The sequence below is a fragment of the Brassica napus genome, chromosome A9 (assembly GCF_020379485.1).
Source record: "Brassica napus cultivar Da-Ae chromosome A9, Da-Ae, whole genome shotgun sequence".
Classification (NCBI taxonomy): domain Eukaryota; kingdom Viridiplantae; phylum Streptophyta; class Magnoliopsida; order Brassicales; family Brassicaceae; genus Brassica; species Brassica napus.
In genome coordinates this window covers 25,337,202-25,361,352 of record NC_063442.1, presented here as the reverse complement: position 1 = coordinate 25,361,352, position 24,151 = coordinate 25,337,202, and the positions used below count along the sequence as shown (strand labels likewise).

Below are 24,151 nucleotides of genomic sequence, written 5' to 3'. Positions count from 1 at the left end.
GCTCTGAGGGTGATTTTTGGCGATTAAGGATTTTGGGTTTCGTCTTTGTCTCTGTTTGATTTCCGGCGCCGCTAGGCGATTCCTGTGATCATAATCGACACGCAACAGGTACCGTTCCAAAGAATGGTGATTCATGGGAGTTGAAAATCGAAAATAAGCAGATTTTGAAAAAGTACAAGGTTTCTATGGATACGTCCGAGGATTTTCCGTCTGTTGTGATTCTGAGTGAGGTTATCGATGATTCTACTCCTCTTTGGGAGGATTTCCTGGTCGGGAAGTTTCTATCTACAGCGCCTCATGTGGCTAAAGTTTCATGTCATCATTAATAAGCTTTGGAAGTAGAAGGATGAAGCTGGTATGATCGATGTTTATGAGGTGAATCCGACTACCATGCGTTTTAGGGTTCGTAATCCAACTTTTCGTGCGCGAATCATAAGGCGTGGTCTTTGGAACATTGATGGGGTTCCTCTGGTTGTTTACAAGTGGGATCCAAAAACGGAGGCGGAAAAGCAAGAGGAGTTTGATATTTCGATGTGGGTTTATTTGAAGAGGGTTCCCTTGAGTATGTACTTTTGGAAGGGCAGATTTTTATCTCGAGTGCGGCAGGGTTTCCAGTTCGTTTGCACCCTGAGACCTTGACTTGTACAAATCTTGAAACAGTAAAAGTCTTTGTTAAAGTGGATGTCTCTAAAGACCTTCCTAAGAAGATAATTTCATTAAAGATGGCAAGCTGGTGGAGTTCATTTATCTGTGGCTTTCGCTAAGATGCATAGTGTGTGGAAAATAGGGTCACTCTGAGAAAGTATGTGTGGCTCAGCAGAAATAGGAGGTTTGTGTTGTGGCAGAAAGAGAACGAGAAAGAAAAAGAAAGTGTTTATGACCAAGTTTCTTCTATGGGGGTTCCTGTTGACGAAGAGCCAGTAATGATTGTGTCTGATTCAGTATAAGTTGTGAAGGATGGAGGTTCTATTATAGTCGTGACTAAGGAGGAAAAATTATCGTCGGGTAATAAGCAAGAAGTTTTTGGAATTGAAATTGATTAGGTCTGGCCATCTCCATATAAAAAAGAGCAGAAGTATCTCTGGTACCGTCAGAACCATTGCTTCTGTTGATAAGTTTGCAGTAATAAATAATGATAAGGAAGAAGGAGAACTTATGGAGGAAGAGGATACTCTCTCTGCTGAGATGGATAAGGTTAGTGTGGACTTGAGGGAAACCGACGCTTCATCGATTTTCTAAAAATCTTACAGGTCTCAAACTTATCTTGAGAACGATGGGCAAGGAAAAGTTGGATAACTTACCAAAACGTGCACATCTGGCTTTAGAGGTTCTATGTGAGAAACAAGGTATTACTCTTTCAAATCCTTCAGGCATAATATGAAGGATGAAATTGAAGCATATGGGCACTGGTCTCATGTGGCTGATCTGGAGGAATACTTTTATAAACAAAGATCAAAGTTGCATTGGTTAGATGTTGGAGATAAGAACAATAAAGTTTCTTACAATGCTATGAAGTTGAGGACATCGCAAAACATGATCAAGGAGATACAATGTGTTGGTGGGGAGATAGTTTCTACTCAGAAGGAAATAAAGAAAGAAGCGGTTCAGTTCTACTCGACCTTTCTCAACCATGTTCCTCCTGAATATGTGGAAACTGCGGTCTCAGATCTGAGAGCTCTTCTGAATTTTCGCTGTAAGGAAGCTGATTGCTTGATGCTGGGGCAGGAGGTCACAACGGAGGAGATTAAGAGTGTTATATTTGCTATGCCGTCACAAAAGTCGCCAGGTCCCGATGGGTATCCTAGTGATTTTTTTAAAGCTACATGGGATATTCTGGGTTTTGATTTTACCGTTGCAATTCAGTCTTTCTTTCTGAAAGAGTTTCTTCCAAAAGGTATCAACTCGACTATCCTTTCTCTTATTCCAAAGAAGACAGATGCAAAGATGATTAAAGATTATTGACCTATAGCCTGCTGTAATGTTATCTATAAGACTATCTCCCAGATCCTTGTTAATCGTCTTAATAAGCTGCAAGTATTATATATGTGAATCAGTCGGTGTTTGTTCATGGAAGGATGCTTATGAAATTTTTTTCGTTGGCTACGTAACTGGTTAAGGATTACCATAGTCCAACAATTTCTCCAAGGTGTGCCATGAAAATCGATATCTCAAAGGCGTTCGACTCGGTACAGTGGGACTTTGTACTGAATACTCTACTGGTTCATGGATTTCCACTAAAGTTTGTTCACTGGATACAAATATGCACAACTACTCCTTCATTCTTGGTGCAAGTAAATGGGGAGCTTGCTGGTTATTTACAACGTAAGAGAGGACTGAGACAAGGGTGTTCCTTATATCCTTACCTATTTGTGATCTGCATGAATGCGCTGTCTTCAAGGATGGATAAGGCTGTTATGGATAAGCGTTTTGGCTATCATCCCTTGTGTAGAAGGTTGTCTCTGACACATCTATGCTTTGCTGATAATCTTTTATTGTTTGTGGAAGGCTCCAAAAGATCATAGAAGGTGTTATCTCGGTCTTTGATGGGTTTGCAAGGGAATCCGGTTTGAGTATTAGTCTGGAAAAGTCTACCATCTACATGGCAGGGGTTTAAATCAGAGTGCTAAGGATCTAATTCTTTCATACTTTTCTTTTGAGCCTGGGGCTCTTCCTGTGAGATATCTTGGCTTGCCTCTCCTGACGAAAGGGATGCACAAGAATGACTATCTTCCGATGATTGAAAAAATAAGAACTCGTATTGCAAGCTGAACAACTAGGCTTATCTCTTACGCATGATGCTTACACCTTATTAGATATGTTATCATGAGCATTGTGAACTTCTGGTCTTCGGGTTTCAGACTTCTGAGTCAGTGTTTGAAGGAAATAGAAAGTTTGTGTGTTCTACATTTCTCTGGTCTGGCCCTGAGTTAAAAACTGCTAAAGAAAAATTTGCTTGGTCTGATGTTTGTAAGCCAAAAGCTGAGGGTGGCCTAGGTCTGAGGAGGTCGAAAGAAGTTACTCTTGTGAATAGTTTAAAATTGATATGGCACTTGCTCTCTGGACAGTCGATGTGGAGTAGTTGGATTAGAGAGTATCTGCTGGTGGGAAAAACGTTCTGGGAGGTTGGGGTGAGAGGAAATAAAAGTTCATGGATGTGGAAGAAGCTTATTAAACTCAGAAGCATAGCTCAAATGTTCTATAAGAAAAAGATTAAAAATGGGAAGAGTACTCTTTTTTGGTTTGATTGTTGGTCAGAGGTGGAAGTTTTGTTTGATATGTTTGGTGAGAGAGGTTTCATTGATATTAGTTTGCATGCCACGGTGAACGATGTGATTATTCAACATAGGAGGATGAGACACAGAGTTTAGAGATATATTGGAGTGGAAGACATTATTGATTCCACGAGAGAGTTGATGGCGGAGGACGATGATGTTAATCTATGGAAGAGAGGATCTGACTATCACACAATGTTCTCTACCTACGAGACTTGGGATCTCATTAGGGTGATAATATATACTCCAAGAGAACATTTAAACATATCTCTTAAACCACAATTGAACTGAAACTGTAGAAAAAAGAATATAGAAAGTTGAATTGAACAATTGCACTTTCACAAGTTTTTGGGTTGTGAAAGACTGCTTATGAACAAATGGCGGAGCTAATTAAGATACCTGAGAAGTGAGAACCGAGAAGGAGCAAGTGGACTTGAACAGTGGAGGTGGAGCGGCCCGTCTGCAGATCGGAGAGGAATACCGAAACGTTAGCCATATCTCAGATAATTAGTTTACCGGTTAGCTTAGAGGAATGAGAGGATGATTCTCTAAGAAGGAATCATACCTTTTTTTATAGATGAACTTCCACCGCCTTATAGATCCAGAAATCGCATTGATTATAAATCGTGTGTGAGAGATTAATGGATGGTTTTTTAAGATGATTATTTGTTGATAGTATCATTTCGTGAGATGAGGAAGAAGATGAAAAAGCTATTGGGATACGTCAAAAGCGCGGAAGTCTTAAGCAACCACAAAGCCCAGTAAATATAAAACCCAACCGAAGTGCACAAATCTTTTAATGAAACGCTAGATTTTCCCTCCTAGACACGTGTCGCTATGCCATGAGATGACTTTCCTATGTGGCATCCTAGGTGTATCTCTAAAGAGAGAGCAAACCATTTTTATATAATTAGATGTTTTATGTTGTAAATTCATTTATATTTTAATTATATATCATATTTGCCAACATTACTTTTAAATTTATACTAGGTGTCTTCCTGCACCATGTGCAGTAAAATAATTTAAAATATTTTTTATCAGATAAATATAAATAATATTTTAAAATAAAATTTCATTAATATTGTAAATTTTCTTTTTCGTATCAATATTTTAATATATTTGATTTAATTAAACATAAAAATTATATTTAAGAATATGCATGTATATATTTGAAATTATATTCTTAGATAGATTTTTCTATCTATTTATTTTAATTAAATATATTAAATAAATTCGTAAAAGTTGCATTATTACCAAAAAATAAAATTAAACAATATTTATAAAATTTGTAGATATATAAGAAAATAATGATTTTAAGATTAAATTTTTCTAATTTTCTAAAAATAATTGTATACATTTTTGAGAATTTTAATAAAATTGTATAATTTAAAAATATATAATTAAATTATATTTCGAAATTTATAATGCCATATTTTTTATATATTTATTTTAATGATGATTTATGAGTAATTCCCGTATTCTAAAAAACTTACCAAAAATATAAATTGACATTAAATGTAATATATGAGTTATTACCATATTTTAAAAAGTTTATCAAAAATATAAATTAACATTAAATGCAATTGTCCATGTCATATTAAGCTATAAGACATGTCATCAATTTCAGTAGCCATATCATATTTATTTTGTGAAATTGATTGTAGAAATGACATGTGACAAAATTATTTCACAAATATAGTCTAAATAAATTTGTAAAAGTTGCATAATTACCAAAAAATAAAATTAAACAATATTTATAAAATTTGTAGATATATAAGAAAATAATAATTTTACGATTAAATTTTTCTAATTTTCTAAAAACATTTATACATTTTTGAAAATTTTAGTAATTAAATTGTATAATTTAAAAATATATAATTATATTATATTTTGAAATTTATAATAGCATATTTTTTATATATTTATTTTAATGATGATTTATGAGTTATTCCCGTATTCTAAAAAAAATTCAAAAATATAAATTGACATTAAATGTAATATATGAGTTATTATCATATTTTAAAAAGTTTGCCAAAAATAAAAATTAACATTAAATGCAATTGTCCATGTCATATTAAGCTATAAGACATGTTATCAATTTTAGTAGCCATGTCATATTTATTTTGTGAAATTGATTGTAGAAATGATATGTGGCAAAATCACTTCGCAAATATAGTCTAAATAAATTTGTAAAAGTTGCATAATTACCAAGAAATAAAATTAAACAATATTTATAAAATTTGTAAATATATAAGAAAATAATGATTTTATGATTAAATTTTTCTAATTTTCTAAAAAAATTGTATACATTTTTGAAAATTTTATTAATAAGATTGTATAATTTAAAAATTTATAATTAAATTATTTTCAAAATTTATAATGCCATATTTGAATATATTTATTTTAATGATGGTTTATGAGTTATTCTTGTATTCTAAAATTTTTTTCCAAAAATATAAATTGACATTAAATGTAATATATGAGTTATTACCATATTTTAAAAAAGTTTACCAAAAATATAAATCCTCCTATACCTTAAAACAGAAGTCACTTTTTAAAAGAGAAGTCACTTTAGTGATTTCTGCTGATATAGCATTAATATAGAGCTTCTCAGAAAAATTGTTATAATTCTATTGGTCAATTTTTTTGAATTTTATTTTTCATTTATTTTAATCAATCGCTTATGTAGACAAGCCCAAAACTATTGTCGATTTCGTTAAGCTCATATATAGTTAGGGGATAATAATTATCGATTTAGTTTAGCCTTGGGCAAGATTTAGAACTAAGACAAATATTAAAAACTTTTCTTATTATTCAAACAGTAAACTTGCGCATGTTGATATCATATTAATTACATTTGCTTAGAAAATATTTTAATCTTTCTAATTAGTAGGGGTGGGCGTTCGGGTACCCGTTCAGGTTCGGATCGGGTATTTTGGATTTTCGAGTATTTCGGTATAGAGGTGTACAACCCGTCCGGGTATTTCTGTACTTCAGGTCGGGTTCGGGTATTTTTAGTTCGGATTCGATTATTTCAGATCGGGTTCGAATATTTAGATTTTGAAAAAAAAATTAAAATTTTCATTTCTCATGTTTCTTATATTTAAAAATATAACTTTCACTTAACTAATTTTTTATTTTTAATAGATTGAATGGTTAATAGATTTGGACATAAAAATTTAAAACTTAAAAGGCATTAATTTAGTTATTTTTAAAAAAAATTTGGATGTAACTTTTTGTTAATTTTTTTAATAAAAAACTTGACATGCATTTTCGGATCAGGTTCGGGTGCCACTTCGGATATCGGGTAAAGTGCCCATCCCTACTAATTAGGTTGTTTGTTTTTAATAACTTACCTTTCTAATATGGATTACTTGCGCAAGTTGAAATCATTAAATATGCAAATAACTTGTTGACAAAATTTGTTTTTAATAACTTACCTTTCTAATATGGATTACTTGCGCAAGTTGAAATCATTAAATATGCAAATCACTTATTCACAATATGGATTACTTGCGCAAGTTGAAATCATTAAATATTATCGATTTAGTTTACCCTTGGGCAAGATTTAGAATAAAGACAAATATTAAAAACATTCCTTATTATTTAAACAATAAACTTGAGCATGTTGATATCATATTTATTACATTGCTTACAAAATATTTTAATGTTTCTAATTAGGTTGTTTGTTTTTAATAACTTACCTTTCTAATATGAATTACTTGCGTAAGTTAAAATCATATCATATGCAAATCATTTTTTTGACAATACACATTTAATATCTTTCTTTAAACGATTTCATTATTTATTGTGCAAAATATTATGCGTCATTAATATGAGAAATAAATTGACTGTATATATATAGGAGATACCTAAGGTCTTAAGATACAAACATTCTCTTTTCATTCTTTAAAGTATTATTCACAAATCTCTCCTCTCATACTATTAAGGTATTACGACGATGCTGCTTGTGTGCTAAGAAAAATGTGTTTAGACGCAAAGGCTCTTCATCTTTCATCGACTCTGCCACCCACTTTGCCTTGGAAGTTCAATAAACATGTACAGCCTAATAAAGGACTAACCCGCCAAGGCAATGAGAACTCAGAAGAGCTACCTTGTGTCATTGCTGTTATTCGACAGTATGTTTTATTAGCATATAAATCACCTTTACCTCCTCTATACTTTTATCTGTTAAAATTTTGTTATTACATGACAGATCGAACTCCAAAACAGAAGGTGAAACTAAATGTTACAGAGGAGAAACTGTTAAACCTGATGCTGAAGTACAATGGTGGAAAGCCAAGAGCTGAGGTGCGAGAGGCTCCAGCTTTTCTGTCATCCATCTTTTATCAGAGCCTTGATTCATTTTATTTTTTTTCTTTTTGTAGACAAAACTAAAAAGTGCAATACAGTTGCAAGACCTATTAGATGCAACAAGAATGTTAGTTCCCCGTACAAGGTAGAACCATGAACTCAACTCTTTGTGTCTTGTCTACAAAAAGCATGTCTGATCTATCTTTTCCATGTGTTGAATACTGGTAACGACAATATGGTCTTCCTTTTTTTATATGTAGACCAGGTCGTGAGAGTGATAGTGATCCAAAAAACCTTGAACATGCTGAGAAGCTTCACCAAGTTAAAGCAGTTATTGAAGAGGTTATTTAGTACTTTCTCTTTTTTTTGTTGAATATAGTCCGGAGAAAGTATTACATAGTATCATTTAGTAATACTATCTTATATCATTTTTTTTGTTGAATATACTATCTTATAAGAAAGCTAGCATTATGAATTTTTTAATTAATTCATAAGGTCATTTTCAAAGCAGTCAAAAAACCTAGAAAATTAATAATCGAACCAGCTACCTTTTTTTTATTAGACCGGATATTAGTTCCACCAATAATCGTGGTCAACTTACCAACATGGTGCATATATGTCAAATTGACAAATCTACGTTTAAGTAACCCAACCTGTAAGGGATTTAGATTTTTTTTGTGAATCTCGTGGACTGATCTATCGCAGATTGGGGTTCATAGGTGAAGTTTCAAGAAATTGTTATAATTTGATTGGTCGATTGTTTTTAATTTTTATTTATTTAATTTAGAACTAAAAATTTAAGATAAGTCTAAAATCATTTAACATCACTTGCCTTATAATCTAACGAATATTACAAATAACAATTTATGGAAACTAATTCTCGAAATTATAGAAAGATTAATAATGTTATATTTATTACTTTTACTATTTATAAACTATAAAATACAATGAACGAAATTTTATATAAGATAATTATAATAGTTTTATACTCTACTTGATGAATTGTGTTCGAATATAATTATATAATAACTATTTTAAATATTACAAAATCCAAAAGTGTTTATTAATATTATTTTTAAATTATTTATCGTTGTTTAAAGAATAAATTTATCATAATTTTAAAATAATTTATAAAATGCTTACAAAATGCAAGGCAAAGTTGCACTTTCAAGAGTTAAGTCGAGATTTGGATTAAAAATCCTAATAACTGGTAAAGAAGGGAAGCCGCAGACAAAAATATTGAATGTTGTCTACAAACAAGTTTTTCAGAATATTTCGTAGTCACGGTACGTAATTTTAATCTACTTTTTTTTTCAAATACAAATTTTAAAATAAATAAACTGTTGCAATTATTTATTTTTTGTATTTGCTAGATGGGTTGTGATGAGTTAGGAGACCGATGACGGTATGTCAATTTAATATTATTTCATGTTCAATAAAATTTAGAAATATATAAATCTATCAAATAATGTTAACCCGTCAAATTGCTTACAAAATTTATTTAATTTTTTGCAAGTTTCTAATTGAATTTGCTTTCTTTATCGAGAAATGTACTTCATAATTTATATTATTTATGGATAATATTTTGATTTTTATTATATTTTCTTTTAATATGTCTACATAAATGTTTGTTTATTATTTATGGAAAAATAATATTATTCACCTAAAATAAAGAATTACGAAACATATACAATATAATTCTAATTAATGATAATATAAAATCTGTTACTTCTAAAACTATACACCATTTATTCTATTTTTTGAATGAAAGTATCTTCGTAAACACACAAAATATTTTGTGACGTTGCAATTATACATACACATAATATCTGTCTCTTCATACTGACGTTACTGTGTTCCCTCTCGTGAGGTATGGACCGAGAGAGAACACAGGGTGCGGGCCGGTCATGTTCTTATATCCGCACAAGATGCGGGCCGGTCACCTAGTTAAAATTAAATGCAATTGTTCATGTCATATTAAGCTATAAGACATGTCATTAATTTCAGTAGTCATGCCATATTTATTTTGTGAAATTGATTGTAGAAAGGACATGTGGCAAAATCACTTCGCAAATATAGTCTAGAGGATACACTAATAATAACTAAATTATTAAACCAGGTTTGACCTGGTCGAACTATATTGAACCGTGATCCAAAATTGTCTGATTCAGTTTCCGATCTAGTTTTAAAAACACTAACTAGATTTTGACCTAAGCGCGGATTTTTTCAGGCGAAAACCAAAGTTTACATAGATTATTATTTTGTATTTATATAGATTTTTTAATTTTAAAATTATTATGATTTATATGTTATCATGAGTTACACAAATGTAGGTCACAGTATTTTAAAGATTTGATAAAATATGTTACTTTGCGGAATAAGGAATATTATGCGAGTATATTGTAATTAGAATATATTTTTTTAGTTTCTAGGAGATAATGCTAATCCAATTAAAGTAGGTTAGCTAAAATTCTGTAAGTATAAGGAAAATAATAACTAATTGTGATATTAAATAAAACTTGTAGACGAAGCAATATAAATATTTCCAGATTTTGTTATTAAATATATTGTAACTACAATAAATATTTCCGGATTTTGTTATTAAATATTTTATCTTCAATATATTGTTAACAAAAAGATTTACACAATACATTTAAATAAACTTTTGTAGATAGTTGGTAACACTTTAGGCAATAGTTTAAAATTTGAATTTTTGTCAATTTTTTAGTTATACCAACGTTATAAGACTGTTTGAATCATATCAAGTATGCGCTAAAATGGTTTGATTTGGTATATATAACTTGTATATTAGATTTTGAGATGAATTAGATGGTACAAATAAGGTGGTATAGATAGTTTGTATATTAGATTTTGAGATGAATAAAGTGGTTTAATCAGGTCAATGTTATAGTGTTCTAACTCAATAATACTATCATGGTTGTAATATGAATGAGATCGATATATTGAAGATGTATTTTTTATTTTCGTGTACTATAAGTTATACCAACTACGGCATTTTCATATATACATCTTTTCTTCTTCTTTTTTTCACATGGCAGTATTTTGCATTATGAAACATTAATATATATAAGACATTGTTTATAAAACACGTATAAGGTCCGTTTGTTATATAGGTCTGTTTGAAAAACACGTATAATTTGAAACATTAATATATAGGTCCGTTTATAAAACACGTATAATTTTATATATATAGACTAAAACATATGCAACCTTATAGAGTAATATATGGTAATATAGATAGTAGGTGAAATAATAGGTAGACCAATATACTATTAGTTAAATGAAAAAGTGTGGTAACTTTATATAAGTAGATTTTTTAAGACTACTTTCTTTTTAATAGAATACATAACAAATTCTCAGGTCTCTTAGTTTACCGTTATATTATTAACATATTCCAGATTTGGAAGTTAAAAGAAAAAGATATTTAAGAATATCTCATTTGTTTGGATTCAAGTTTGCTTTCTCTTCTTCTCCTCTGTATCGTGCCTTACTCGAGCTTCGAACCCGTCAAGCGTTTCACATTATTGTGCCTTCGCTGACCAGACAAGCTACAAGAGGAAGACAGTCATAGTCCGAATATAACTTATTTAAATAACATCAATACTTTTGACCCGTTCAAATCATCTATGGTTTCATTATAGCTGGTCACTAGAATAGTAAACGAGGGCAATCTCATGAAAACAACGAGTCTAAACGAGTGTTAAATTTATTTTTAATCAGTTTTGAAATTAGTATTCAAATTAGTTTCATTCATGGTTGTTCACTAAAACGATTTAATTTGCAAATTTCTATTTTTTCCTAAGAAATACACAAATTTCCAAAGTTTCAGTCTCTTTCTCATAAGAAGATGATAATAAAGGCGAGATTGCTATAAAAGTCATGACTGATAGTTTTATCTCAATTGAGGCGAATAAATAGTTATACAGATACAAAATTAGTTGAAAGCTTGGTTTGGTAGACAATAGATTTTATCAAAGCCGAATGACGAGTGTCACCAGTTGTCCACAATTGTGGCAATGTTTTGTTGAATCAAACCATCATTAGTAAAACACCTCACTACAAGAATTAACTAAGCAACGGTAAAAATCGACAACTCTCAGCATTATATTGTAGTACTACTAGAACCGGCATTAGCTAGTTTGAGACAAAGCTAGCAAGTAGACTCTAAGATTGCTGCAATGGTGCTTCCACGAGAGTAACGCAAGAGATGGTGAAAAGGCATGAGCTTATGCACCAAACCCCAAAACAGATAAGCCGTAATCATCTCCTCCTGCGTGACTCTCAGTGCCTTGACCACCACGAACTTCCCGTACTCACTCCTTGCCAGCCTCATCAACCTGTCTACTTTGCATTCCAAAAGCTCTGCCACCACCAAAATCATCGACTCCTCCGTCTCCAAAAGCTTCTCCACAATATAGCTTCCATACTTCTTGAACGAGAGCTCAACGCAATGGCCACCGAGATTAACCGCAGTGTTATACGTGCAATGCAAGTCACACAGTTTAAGCACGTGTTGGACCACAAAGCTCCCGTAAGGATCTTTGCTTAGGTGAAGAGTGTTGTGCGTGACAACCTCTATAGCAGCCGTGTTGGTCACACATAAGTTGAAGCGCGTGGATGATTGTGTGCTCATACATTGCCTTTTTCTTCTCCTCGTCGAAAACACGTAGCCCCCGTTAACGCCAGGTAGGATGCATGCTTAGGTCTGGACGTTCGGATACCCGTTTGGGTTCGGATCGGGTGCTTCGGATTTTCGGGTTTTTGGATAGAGAGGTATAGAATCTGTTCGGGTTATTTTATACTTCGGATCGGGTTCGGGTTTTAAAGGTTCGGGTTCGGGTTATTTCGGGTATAACCGAACTGTGTAACAAATAAATTTTTTTTTTACGTATCTTTGATTTGATTTTGAGAGACAATAAACAATATTGTTGAAAGTTAGAAGATAGAACAACTTAATATATGATTTATGATTTTTTTCTGATTTGTTATTACGTTGAGGAACATAAGTCTGTATTCTTTTTCTTCGTGTAATTTTTATTTGTATTATCTTGAATAGAAAATGGTAAAGAATCCATCTATTTATAAATCAAAAGCAGAAAGACATCAAAATCAAACAGAAATCAAACATGAATAATCATAAACGTTTGAGCTCATGCCTGTGTAAAAAGCATAAAGAAAACAAATCGTAAATCCTACTTGTAATCAAACATAAATCAAAATCGCAAAGTATAATGATTCATACATGTAATCGATCATAAAATGAGTATAAGTATGTACTGAACATATACGTTGAAGAAGGAGAAGACGGAAAGATGAATGAAAATGGAAGATGTAAGTTTAAGGTTAGTAATATATAATATATATTCGGGTACTTTGGGTAATTGGTTCGGGTATCGGATATAGCCAATCGGGTACGGGTACCCGGACCGGTTGAATCATAAACCCGTTCGGGTTTTTTTTTAACTTCGGTTCGGTTTTCAGTTCGGATTTTTTGGGTCGGTTCGGGTTTGGGTTTTGGTTAATATGCCCACACCTATGCATGCTTATCGGTCATGATGTGGAGGAAGCAACTTAAGATAGCGGCGCAGAGCAAGCCATCCCATCATCAAATTTTCCGAGGAGTTTCTGTAGGCGGTTGGAGCCGTTCTTGATTCTTGCGATCTTCATGAAGTAGGCGGAGTCTGACGTCAGCAACAACTCCATCCTATGAAGCGCTCTCATGTCTAAGGGCATCTTCAACCCAAAACACTATTATAGTGTCAAGATTACACTATTTTAGTGTGATTTTAACACCAAAATTTCTTTTATCGCAAAACACTATTTTAGCGTGATTTTCATACTAAACATCTCCAACCCAACACTAAAAGTTTCACCATTTTAGGCTACACTAAAATAGTGTTTTGGAATTGGGTTGGAAATGGTCTAAGGTTGAGATCATCTCTCTAAACGGAGCTTGTTGCTTAATCGAACATGGACTGCAAACGCGTCTCTAGTTCTTGATGAGGAGTCAAGAATCCACCGGATAATGAGTTGATTAGATGTTGATCGTTTTTTGGAGGTGGAACTATGACGGGGATGCAACGTGAAGGAGGAATCCGGTGATAGTAATCCTCTTCGATGGGCTCTGTTGTGGAGGCAAAACGGATATGTTGTAAAGAATTGAGCATTGTGGACACTGAGAATGGATCAGCGTTTGCCATTGTCTATGTGTTGGTTGGATTCTACACAATGAAATTGGTCGGGAAATATATAACAAAGCGTTGTTGTTTGTGCGATTGTAGAGAATGGGATTATGGGAGACTGTTGAGAATCTGTGGAGGTAATCTTCGTATTTATAGGTTACACAATTCAGATATGTATTTACTCTTAGGACATCTCCAACAATGACACCAAATTTGGTGTTGAAATCACACCAAATTTGGTGTTTTGGTGTCATAATTGTTTTGTCAACTCCAACAATAACACTAAATTTTACACCAAAAGTAATATTATATATTATTTGATGTTTTAAGTGTAGTTTAAAATGTAGTTTAAATAGATGTCATATTAAATGGTATGAATATTTTAAATAGACGTCGTATTAAATGCAATTCACACTATGAGAGAAATATTATGAAGGCAGAACGCATGTCACATGCAATTACTGTGAAAAGATGTATTACTTGAGTTTGCATTAAAATGTAACTAATAGCTCAAATTTTCATATGAGGTCTTGCTCAAAATCTCTTGGAAATACGCCGAGAAGTAGTTTTAGAAAGTTGGATATGGTAATGTTCCGTTAAATAATTGCAATGGCTTTAAAGTATTTTATGTTGAAGTCTTGTTGTGTGATAGATAATGTCTTTAGAACATCGTCATTTGGTTGTATGTTGTGTTATAGCTAATGTCACCGACATTTTTATCTTGTTTTGTTATTTTGTATATTTACAAAACAAATGGACGAGATAAATAAATTATTATGAATATAAGTATGCAAATTGTTGTGAATATTGTAAATATGAAATATAAAAACTATTGTTTTTATTTTGAATATAAAATATGCAAATGCAAATTAACTCCAAAATAAGAGTTATGAAATTAACTAGAAAGTTATAACTAAACTATAAATACTACTAAACGTCCATGGACCTGTCCATTTGAACAGAGTTTCTATTGATCTCGGATATTTGGGACCTTTATCTATATTGAATCGACTAATTTTAGCCCCAAAAAATAATGGTCTGTGTGGACAGCTCTAGTGAACGCTGGACAGACCAATTAGCACCTCATAAATATGTGTGACGACGACGTCTTCCTGGAAGTATATTTTCTGTTTTACATATCTAGAATTTTCTTGTTCCAATAATATTTGTTAGTTATTGAAACAATAAGATATAAAGACACTTTTAAATTTTCTAATTACAAAAAGAGACACTTTGCAATTTTAACACATTTTATATGTGTTCTTTTTTCTTCTATGGAAAGTGAAGAATATCGGGTTTCACAACAGCGTTTCACTATCGCCAGCTCAAGTTTTCACTCACCTTGATCGGATCATCATAGACACTGCTTTCGTTTACCGGAACCGCAAAGTCTCATATATTATTATCTTATCAAACTTTTATTTGATTTTTATCTTTTTTTGGTCATAGAAATTTGCTCTAAGTCAAACTATTTTGTAAAACAACTTTTTACTTTTGGTAATATATTCAAATTTTATTAAATACTATCTACGTATTGTTAAAAAAAATTGACAAAGAAAAAAAATATTAATCTTGGCATGAGATATTACAAGAGCATAATTATCGCTGTATCTTAAGCTGGTTCTTAAGTTAATTTTGTAATTAAAAAATAAATAATAACACTTAACGTAAGCACCGGATCTTAATTAAGAAGAGTAAGAAACGGGTCTTGAGGGACACGTGTTAGACAAAGAGCGTTTTGGTATGTCCTTCTCTCTCGACGCGGTGCGACGAATCAATCACCCCTCCATAGCTCTCTCTCGTTTGATCGCCTCCACGAAATTCACTCCACCTCTCGACGACTGATCTCCTCAACGATTCTCTCTCTCCGTTGGTGTGATCTCCTCGACGAATCTCTCTCAGTGGCTTCGACGAAGTTTCATGGCTTGTCTCTCTCGGTGGCTCTCATCGCAGAGGACAAACGGTGACATCTCGACGAAGTCTCGGTGGCAGCGATCGACGATTGTAGATCGACTCTGCCTCTCTCTCTCGGTGGCTTTCTCTCTCTCGGTCCCTCAAAAGCTAAGTGATGTTATTTTTATCTGTTAGATTAGTTTGTTGTGTTGCATGTTGTGTTGTGTTGTAGTGGTTTTTTGTCTCTAACAAAAGAATAATCGTTCTTGATTATTTTTGTTGTGTTGCATGTTGGATTGTGTTGGTTTGTGTCTCAAGTCTTGAATAATCGTTGTTGATTCTTTTTGTTCGGGTCACAAGTAATCTCAAAGTCGATTTATTTGTTCTGTTGGATAATGTTGTTTGAAAAGTCTTGTGATAAATCGTTTGATTAGTTTGATTGAGTGTTGTGATTAATCCTTTTATCTGTTAGATTAGTTTGTTGTGTTGCGTTGTGGTGGTTTATGTCTCTAACAAATGATTAATTGTTCTTGTTGGACGATTTTAGTCAAGTTCGATTTGTTTGTTGTGTTACATGTTGTCTTGTGTTGGTTTGTGTCTCAAAGAAGTGATCAAATATTCTTGTTGGGTCACAAGTAATCTCAAAGGCAATTTGTTTGTTCTGTAGGATAATGTCATTTGTTAAGTCTTATGATAAATCATTTGATTAGTTTGATTGATCATCTCTGTTTCTGTGTTTGATTGATCATATATGTTAGATTAGTTTGTTTTGATTTGTTTCTATGTTTCTGTGTTAAGAGCGATGGAGCAAGAGCGTGGAGCAAGAGAGAGGAGCAACTGCGCAAGAGCGTGAAGCAAGAGAGCAGAGCAAGGTTCCTCAACGAAGAGGAGTACAATTGCATTAAAGGTACAACTTGTCTCTCTTTCATTTCGATTCTTCTGTATTAAGGTTGAGGTTTGTTATTAATGGGTAATAAATATGGTTAGATAGAAATCAATGTTTAGTGTGATGAATAAGTTAGATAAATGTCGAATCTTTTTGGTTGGTTGTGTTGAATGCTTGAGCGTGTTGAATGCTTGAGCTTTTGTGTTTATTGTTGTTCTGTTTATGTCTTGAGTGGTAGAGCTTGTCTATAAAACACAAATGCTCTTCTCTGTCTCTCTTCTATAAACACATTGATCATCTATGTCTCTCTGTCTCTCTTCTTTAATCCTCTCTTCTATGTCCCTCTTTTTAATCCATATTCCGCTTTGGATTCGAATCAATTTAGCCACACGCCTAAGTTTGTTGAACTACTTAATAGTCAACAAGAAACTTTCTTTTGTTTTCCTGAAGATAGTGTCCAACTATCTCATCCCAAATCCCTGTTTTTGAGAATCAAGGGACTGAAGCTTCAAACTATGTTGAAGATACTCCAGCAGAGCGTAGAGAAAGGAGGATATGGACGCCAGTTGATGATGTTGTGCTCATTAGCTCTTGGCTAAACTCAAGTTAAGATCCGCTTGTAGGCAATGAGCAACGGTCTGGCACCTTCTAGAAAAAGATTTATGCTGCAAGTCCTAAGGTAGCAGGGTGTGAGCAGAGGGAGGTGATTAACTGTAAGCAGCGCTAGCAAAAGATAAACGACCAAGTCAACAAGTTTTGTGGGTCTTATGAAGCTGCAACTAGAGAGAAAAGCAGTGGGCAAAATGAGAGTGATATCCTCAAAAGAGCTCATGAGATCTTCTTCAACAACCACAAAAAAAATTCACCCTTGAACATGCTTGGATGGAGCTACGAAACAACCAGAAATGGTGTGAGCTTTCATACTCAGCTAAGAGGAGGAAGTGTGAGGATGGTTCACAATCTTCAACCTCTCACGCAAATGAAACAAAGAGTGAGCATGATCGTCCCCCGGGTGTCAAGGCAGCAAAGAGTAAGAAAACGAAGGTAGAGGGGAAGGCACTGATAGAGTTTCAGAGTATGTGGAATATTAAAAAGCAGGATATGGCCACGAAAGAAAGGTTGTCGAAGATGAGTCTTCTTGACAGTCTGATTTCCAAAAAAGAACCCTTAGCTGAGTATGAAGAAGCTCTAAAGAAGAAACTAATCAATGATTTGATGTCTAATTAGTACACGTTTGAATTTATGTCTCTGTTATTCTAATGTTTCTTGTTGATTGTTGTTGAAGTTTATGTCTCTGTTGTTTTAATGTTTGAATTATATCTTTGTTGTTACTTGTTGTTGAAGTTTTTGTGTTTGTTATTCTTATTATGTTTAATATAAAAGCTTGTTTCTTCTAGCTTGTCTCTTATGTTTCGTGTTCTTCTGTTGGTTTAACATTAGTAAATGATCATGACAAATATTATGTGTACTCCATGTTCGAGAACTCGCTAGGCGCTGTGCGTACGCTCGAGTAACGCCTAGCGATTTATGAAATAATCGGAGATTAATCGGGAATTAATCGGGGACTAATTTTATGTGTTTTTATTATACATATAATTAATGTGTAATGTTTGCAAGAATTGACCATAGTCTAGTGGTTCGGAAGATTTTATTTCGCTTAGAGCACGCGGGTTCGAGTTGGTTAGGAGGAGTTTTGTTATGATTTTTAACATTTCTCTTTAATAAACGGTAATTTACGAAACTACCCCCGTCTTCTTCCTTTTACCTGTCGAGAACAAACCCTAATTTTGATGTTCTCAGCTTTTTTTTTTCACGATTCTTACTCGTTTTCACTGTTATTTCTTATGTTTATGCCAATTATGATAGATTTGCAGAGAAATCTATGATTTTGAGCTTCCAATTTAGAAAAAAATCGAACTTTTGCGAAGGATCCGAGTTTTTGGGCGAATTGGGGCAAAACGCCACGGTGGCTCTCCGATTTACGTTTATTCGCCGAGTAATCGGTCCCAGGCGGCGCGTTTTAGAACAAGGTGTGTACTTGTGCTTTCAGGTCTTGATAAAAATTCTTGTTATGGATGATAAATAATTTTGTTTCTCACGACTTTTTGCCTCTCCTAACTTTCAGGTTAAAAATTGAGTGAAAGAGTGGAGTTTGTGTCACGTCAGGCTATGAAGCTTGTGATATGCAGTCTGGTAAGGTAATGAAGCTTCTGTCACGGACTCTATGTAAATATTATGTCACGGACTCTATGTAATTGGTGGGTACTTGTTGTTGATGATATAAAGACTGTCTGGTCTCATGTTCTTGTCATTATTTTGCAGGTCAAATAAGAGTTGGAAAGTGTAGCATTAGGAGTGGAAGACTCACAGACAAGCTCAGTGTCTTTAATATTTCTCTTTAATAAACGGTAATTTACGAAACTACCCCCGTCTTCTTCCTTTTACCTGTCGAGAACAAACCCTAATTTTGATGTTCTCAGCTTTTTTTTTTCACGATTCTTACTCGTTTTCACCGTTATTTCTTATGTTTATGCCAATTATGATAGATTTGCAGAGAAATCTATGATTTTGAGCTTCCAATTTAGAAAAAAATCGAACTTTTGCGAAGGATCCGAGTTTTTGGGCGAATTGGGGCAAAACGCCACGGTGGCTCTCCGATTTACGTTTATTCGCCGAGTAATCGGTCCCAGGCGGCGCGTTTTAGAACAAGGTGTGTACTTGTGCTTTCAGGTCTTGATAAAAATTCTTGTTATGGATGATAAATAATTTTGTTTCTCACGACTTTTTGCCTCTCCTAACTTTCAGGTTAAAAATTGAGTGAAAGAGTGGAGTTTGTGTCACGTCAGGCTATGAAGCTTGTGATATGCAGTCTGGTAAGGTAATGAAGCTTCTGTCACGGACTCTATGTAAATATTATGTCACGGACTCTATGTAATTGGTGGGTACTTGTTGTTGATGATATAAAGACTGTCTGGTCTCATGTTCTTGTCATTATTTTGCAGGTCAAATAAGAGTTGGAAAGTGTAGCATTAGGAGTGGAAGACTCACAGACAAGCTCAGTGTCTTGTTGTGAAGCATTGTCATGTAGTGTCATTTATTATAGCCAGTATGCAGTGTCATGTACTCTTTGTCCTGGAAGAGTTAAGCATTGTCGAAAGAGTGAAGTTTTTGTTGTATGCAGTGTCATGTAGTCTTTTCGTGTAGTCTTTATTTTGTAAGGAGAGGTCACAGACTACCCAAAAATGTATGCATCAGAGAAGGTCACGGACTATATTCATCAATTTGTCTTCTCACGGATTATATAAAGATTGTATAACATAAACATGAGCATTGTATTATTGTCTAAATAAAGATTGTATATCACCTTCTCAAAGTCTATATAAAGATTGTATATCACCTTCTCATGTTCTATCTTCTTCTCTCCTTCTCAAAGTATTCTTATCATTATCACTTTCTTCTATCTTCATTTCTCCTTCTCAAAATATAAACATAAACAAGTGTCTCTCTTTCTCAAAATAGAAAAAAAAAAATTCTCGTGTAAACAGGTCTCATCTAATGGCTTCTTCTTTTCAAAACACTTTAGAGGAATTATTTGATGATGCATTTGATGAGCTCTTTGATCTACATTTTGATCAAGCCGTTGAGAATTTTACCATTCATGGTGATCAAGAAGAACGAAGGAAAAAAAGAAAAAAAACAAGCTTATCGAAAGAAATCATGAAGAAGGCAATGTACGTTTATGGAATGATTATTTCAGTGAAACTCTAACATATCCTGATAATCTATTCCAACGACGTTTTAGAATGAACAAGCCATTATTCATGAAAAGTATTGATCGACTCTCCAATGAAATAAAATTCTTTCAACAAAAATAAGATGGTCTCGGAAGGCTTGGTCTCTCTACACTTCAAAAATGTACAGCAGCTATACATGTCTTGGCATATGGTACTACGGCTGATGCGGTTGACGAATACCTTCGGCTCGGTTCAACTACTACTCGGTCATGTTTGGAAAATTTTGTCGAAGGAATAATAAATTTTTTCGGCGATGAATTCCTAAGAAGACCAACACTGGCTGATCTTCAAAGTCTACTTGATATTGGAGAGCATCGTGGATTTCCCAGGATGATAGGAAGCATCGACTGTATGCATTGGGAGTGGAATAATTGTCCCACCGCTTGGAAATGTCAATATTCACATGGTTCGGGAAAATCCACAATCGTTTTAGAGGCGGTTGCTTCGTATGATCTATGAATATAGCATGCGTTTTTTGGACCTCCACGTACCTTAAATGATATTAATGTTCTTGATCGCTCACCTTTTTCGATGACATAATAAAAGGTCAAGCTCCGCAAGTCACTTTCTCTGTCAATGAAAGAGAATATCATTTGGCTAACTATCTCACCGATGGTATTTATCTGAAATTGGCAACTTTTATCCAATATATTCCACTACCACAAGGACCGAAAGCGGTTTTATTTTCTCAACATCAAGAAGCTGTCCGAAAAGATGTCAAGCGTGCTTTTGGAGTTTTGCAAGCTCGCTTTGCCATTGTTAAAAATCCAGCATTTTTTGGGATAAAGTCAAAATTAGAAAGATTATGAGAACATGTATCATATTCCATAATATGATAATAGAAGACGAACGAGATGGATACACTCAATATGATGTTTCAGAGTTCCAACAAGCAGACAACAGGAGTTCACATGTTGATCTCATGTATTCTACATATACCCCTACAAATATCACCAATATGATAGGTGTTCGAACTAGAATTTGTGATAGACAAATGCATCAACAACTGAAAGCTGATCTGGTTGAACATATATAAATTCGGACGTGATGAAGATAACAACTAAGCTCAGATGCTTCTTTCAAATATATCTCATTTATTTTACTAATCCTTGTTTTAATGTTTTTTAAAAAATCTACGTTTAAAATGTTTTCTTGTAATATGTTTTATTTAATAAATAAATTTTATCTTTAATAAAATTTATCTTTAATAATATTTTTTTTAAGAACCCAAATTAAAAATCTATCATTGGAGCAGTTAAAACGAAGAGTTTTTTTAACAAAAGTTCTTAAGCTAAATCTATTATTTTAAAATGAATTAAGAACCCATTAGGGGTTCTATGGTTAATCTTGCTTGTCTTTTGAATTGGTTAGTCTTATGCATATTTTTCCCAATATATAAAACAATTAAGCTGAATTAGTAGAAACTTTCTCATTTTGGATAAGCGGACTTTGATATATGCAACTACTAGATTTTAACCCGCACGTCCGTGCAGATAATTTTTTATTTTATAAATGTATTTGATATTATTACAAATATTTAAGATATATTATTTTCATTTTAGTGTTATATATTGTGTAACTATATAATATTATTGTTTATAGTTTTTAATCAGCATTATTTTAACTAACTTGAAAATTTATTAATAAGTAATAAAAATTAATAACAAAGTAAAATATATAATGAATTGTTTAATATATTTTATTTTGTTATTAATTTTTATTACTTACTAATAAATTTTTAAGTTAGGTAAAATAAAATAACAATCTGAAATAATCAAATAGAGAACGTCCTTCAAAATATATTTTTCCTGTAATCTATATATTTTCCATATAATACATTTTAAATTTATTTATATTATAGGAAAGACATATGTTTAAGATTTTTTATATTTACATGTTTTGTTTTTAAAAATATACTTTTAACATTTATGATTTTAGTATTTTACGAAATTTATATATAAAACACTGTTTTATTTCAATAATATAACTCTATTATTTTAGAAACATTTATACATAGTAGCATTTATCATATTATATTAGCAAAGTTTATTGATATATGATACTTTTTTTTAAATTATATTTCAAAATATTAAATTGCTTTAATTTTTAGAACATATATAATTTGTTTTTCGTGGTGTATTTCAAAAAGCTATTCTTTCTTATCTATGATTTTATCTTTTAAATTTTTTAAAATATTATCATTTTGAGTTTTAATATTTATTTTCAATATTTAATATTTTTTCAAAAAAAAAATTGGAAAATTATACAACTTTTTGAGTTTGTTAGATTACATGAATTTTGAATTTTTTTTGTTACTACATTAATATATTATTTTATAAACATATTTGAATTTTAGGTAATATTTTCTAAATTTATCTCAACATATTTTGTTATAATTAAAAAAAAAATTATAATTAAAATTTGATTTTTCATTAATACTTTAAATGAATTACTAAAATTTCAAAGTTTTCTAATAACATGTTTTTTAAATAGTATATATTCTTTTTTAACGCTGATTTATTATGATCTTACAATTATGATATAAGAAAGATTACATAAACGATTCGACAAACGACAATACTACATGTCTTATGAACTAAAGGTTATTATACTATTATATTTTTGTATATAAACATTTTTAAACTATATATTGCTGAGAGTTTCAAAAAAGAAGAAGATAATATATAGTTGTAAATATAAAAGTTTAACATGTGTTAATAAATTTATTTTTATAAATGATTATATAGTTTACAAATTTTAACCTATTTTAATGATGAGTGATAATCTATTTAAATGAACAATTTAAAGAATAAAATTTGTTAATTGACCTATTTAATATAATTTTTCCATATTTAATTCATATGGTACTTCTATTTTATATAATGCAGAATGTAATTATAAGATTTATTAAAAAAATGTATATAATTTTTATTTTCTTATTTCTTTAATAAAATTTTAGTTAACATTAATTTATGATAATATTTATATTACTAATCTAGAAATTAATTGATGTGTTACTTTATAAAAAAATAAGATTTTTAAGTAAGATTTTGTTAGATTCTTTCTCGACATATTTTGTTATAATTTAAAAAACATTATAATTGGTTTATTATTAATGTAAATAATCAAATGTCATATTAATTGTGGGAACCGAAATTCGCACTGTTGATTTCCGTTTAAATAAGGAAACTAGGAAAACCCTAACTTCCCAGAGGACCCGGATATCTGCTAATTACCACACGTCAAGCAATCAGAACACGAGAATAACAACGATAAAGTATAATAAATCGAAAAGAGAGCAAAGAAGATCTTATTCCGAATTTGCGTATGAGCGTTTACAACAAGGTATAAGCATGGGCTCGAGAGCTGTCGGCGAGATTCCTAGTTCTAGTAACCCTAAGACGGCTAAACCTAATTGAGTCGCAGCTCGAAATAACAAAAACGGAAAATTGCCTAAATTGCTCTAAGTGCTAAGTTTGCTCTCAAAAAGTTCTCTCCCATGCTCCTCGCCTAGGACTCCTTATATACTAGCTCCAAGGTCGGTTTACGCTTTTACTCTTCTGCCCTTAAGCCGTCATAGCATAAAAATGGAGATATTCCATTTTTCCCGATCTTCACAATTATCTTCAAAACTTCCGTATTTATCCGCGGAAACTTGACATTTATCCTTCCTTGTGGGCCAAGCGTAAACCATGCTGTGGTTTATGGGCTTTTGGTTAGGAAAATCGTAGGATGGACTGAGCTTGCTACGGTCTTCGGGAGATAGCATTCGAAGATTTGACGAGAATG

The 24,151-nt window shown here is 32.3% G+C and overlaps 3 protein-coding genes across 3 annotated transcripts; 2 read left to right on the top strand and 1 right to left on the bottom strand.

Moving 5' to 3' along the window:
* The first annotated feature begins 2,153 nt into the window (after positions 1 to 2,153).
* Positions 2,154 to 2,614, top strand: LOC125578153 (secreted RxLR effector protein 78-like). The gene is made up of 2 exons (XM_048740469.1): positions 2,154 to 2,452; positions 2,506 to 2,614. Exons 1-2 carry the CDS (start codon positions 2,154 to 2,156, stop codon positions 2,612 to 2,614), a joined length of 408 nt encoding a protein of 135 aa, XP_048596426.1.
* Positions 2,615 to 11,207: 8,593 nt separating this feature from the next.
* Positions 11,208 to 14,068, bottom strand: LOC125577588 (putative pumilio homolog 20). The gene has a single exon (XM_048739038.1). The coding sequence runs from the start codon at positions 12,238 to 12,240 to the stop codon at positions 11,758 to 11,760; it is 483 nt and encodes a 160-aa protein (XP_048594995.1). The 5' UTR covers positions 12,241 to 14,068; the 3' UTR covers positions 11,208 to 11,757.
* A 3,382-nt stretch (positions 14,069 to 17,450) lies between these two features.
* On the top strand, positions 17,451 to 17,795 carry LOC125578152. Its single transcript, XM_048740468.1, has one exon. The coding sequence runs from the start codon at positions 17,451 to 17,453 to the stop codon at positions 17,793 to 17,795; it is 345 nt and encodes a 114-aa protein (XP_048596425.1).
* Positions 17,796 to 24,151: the final 6,356 nt, after the last annotated feature.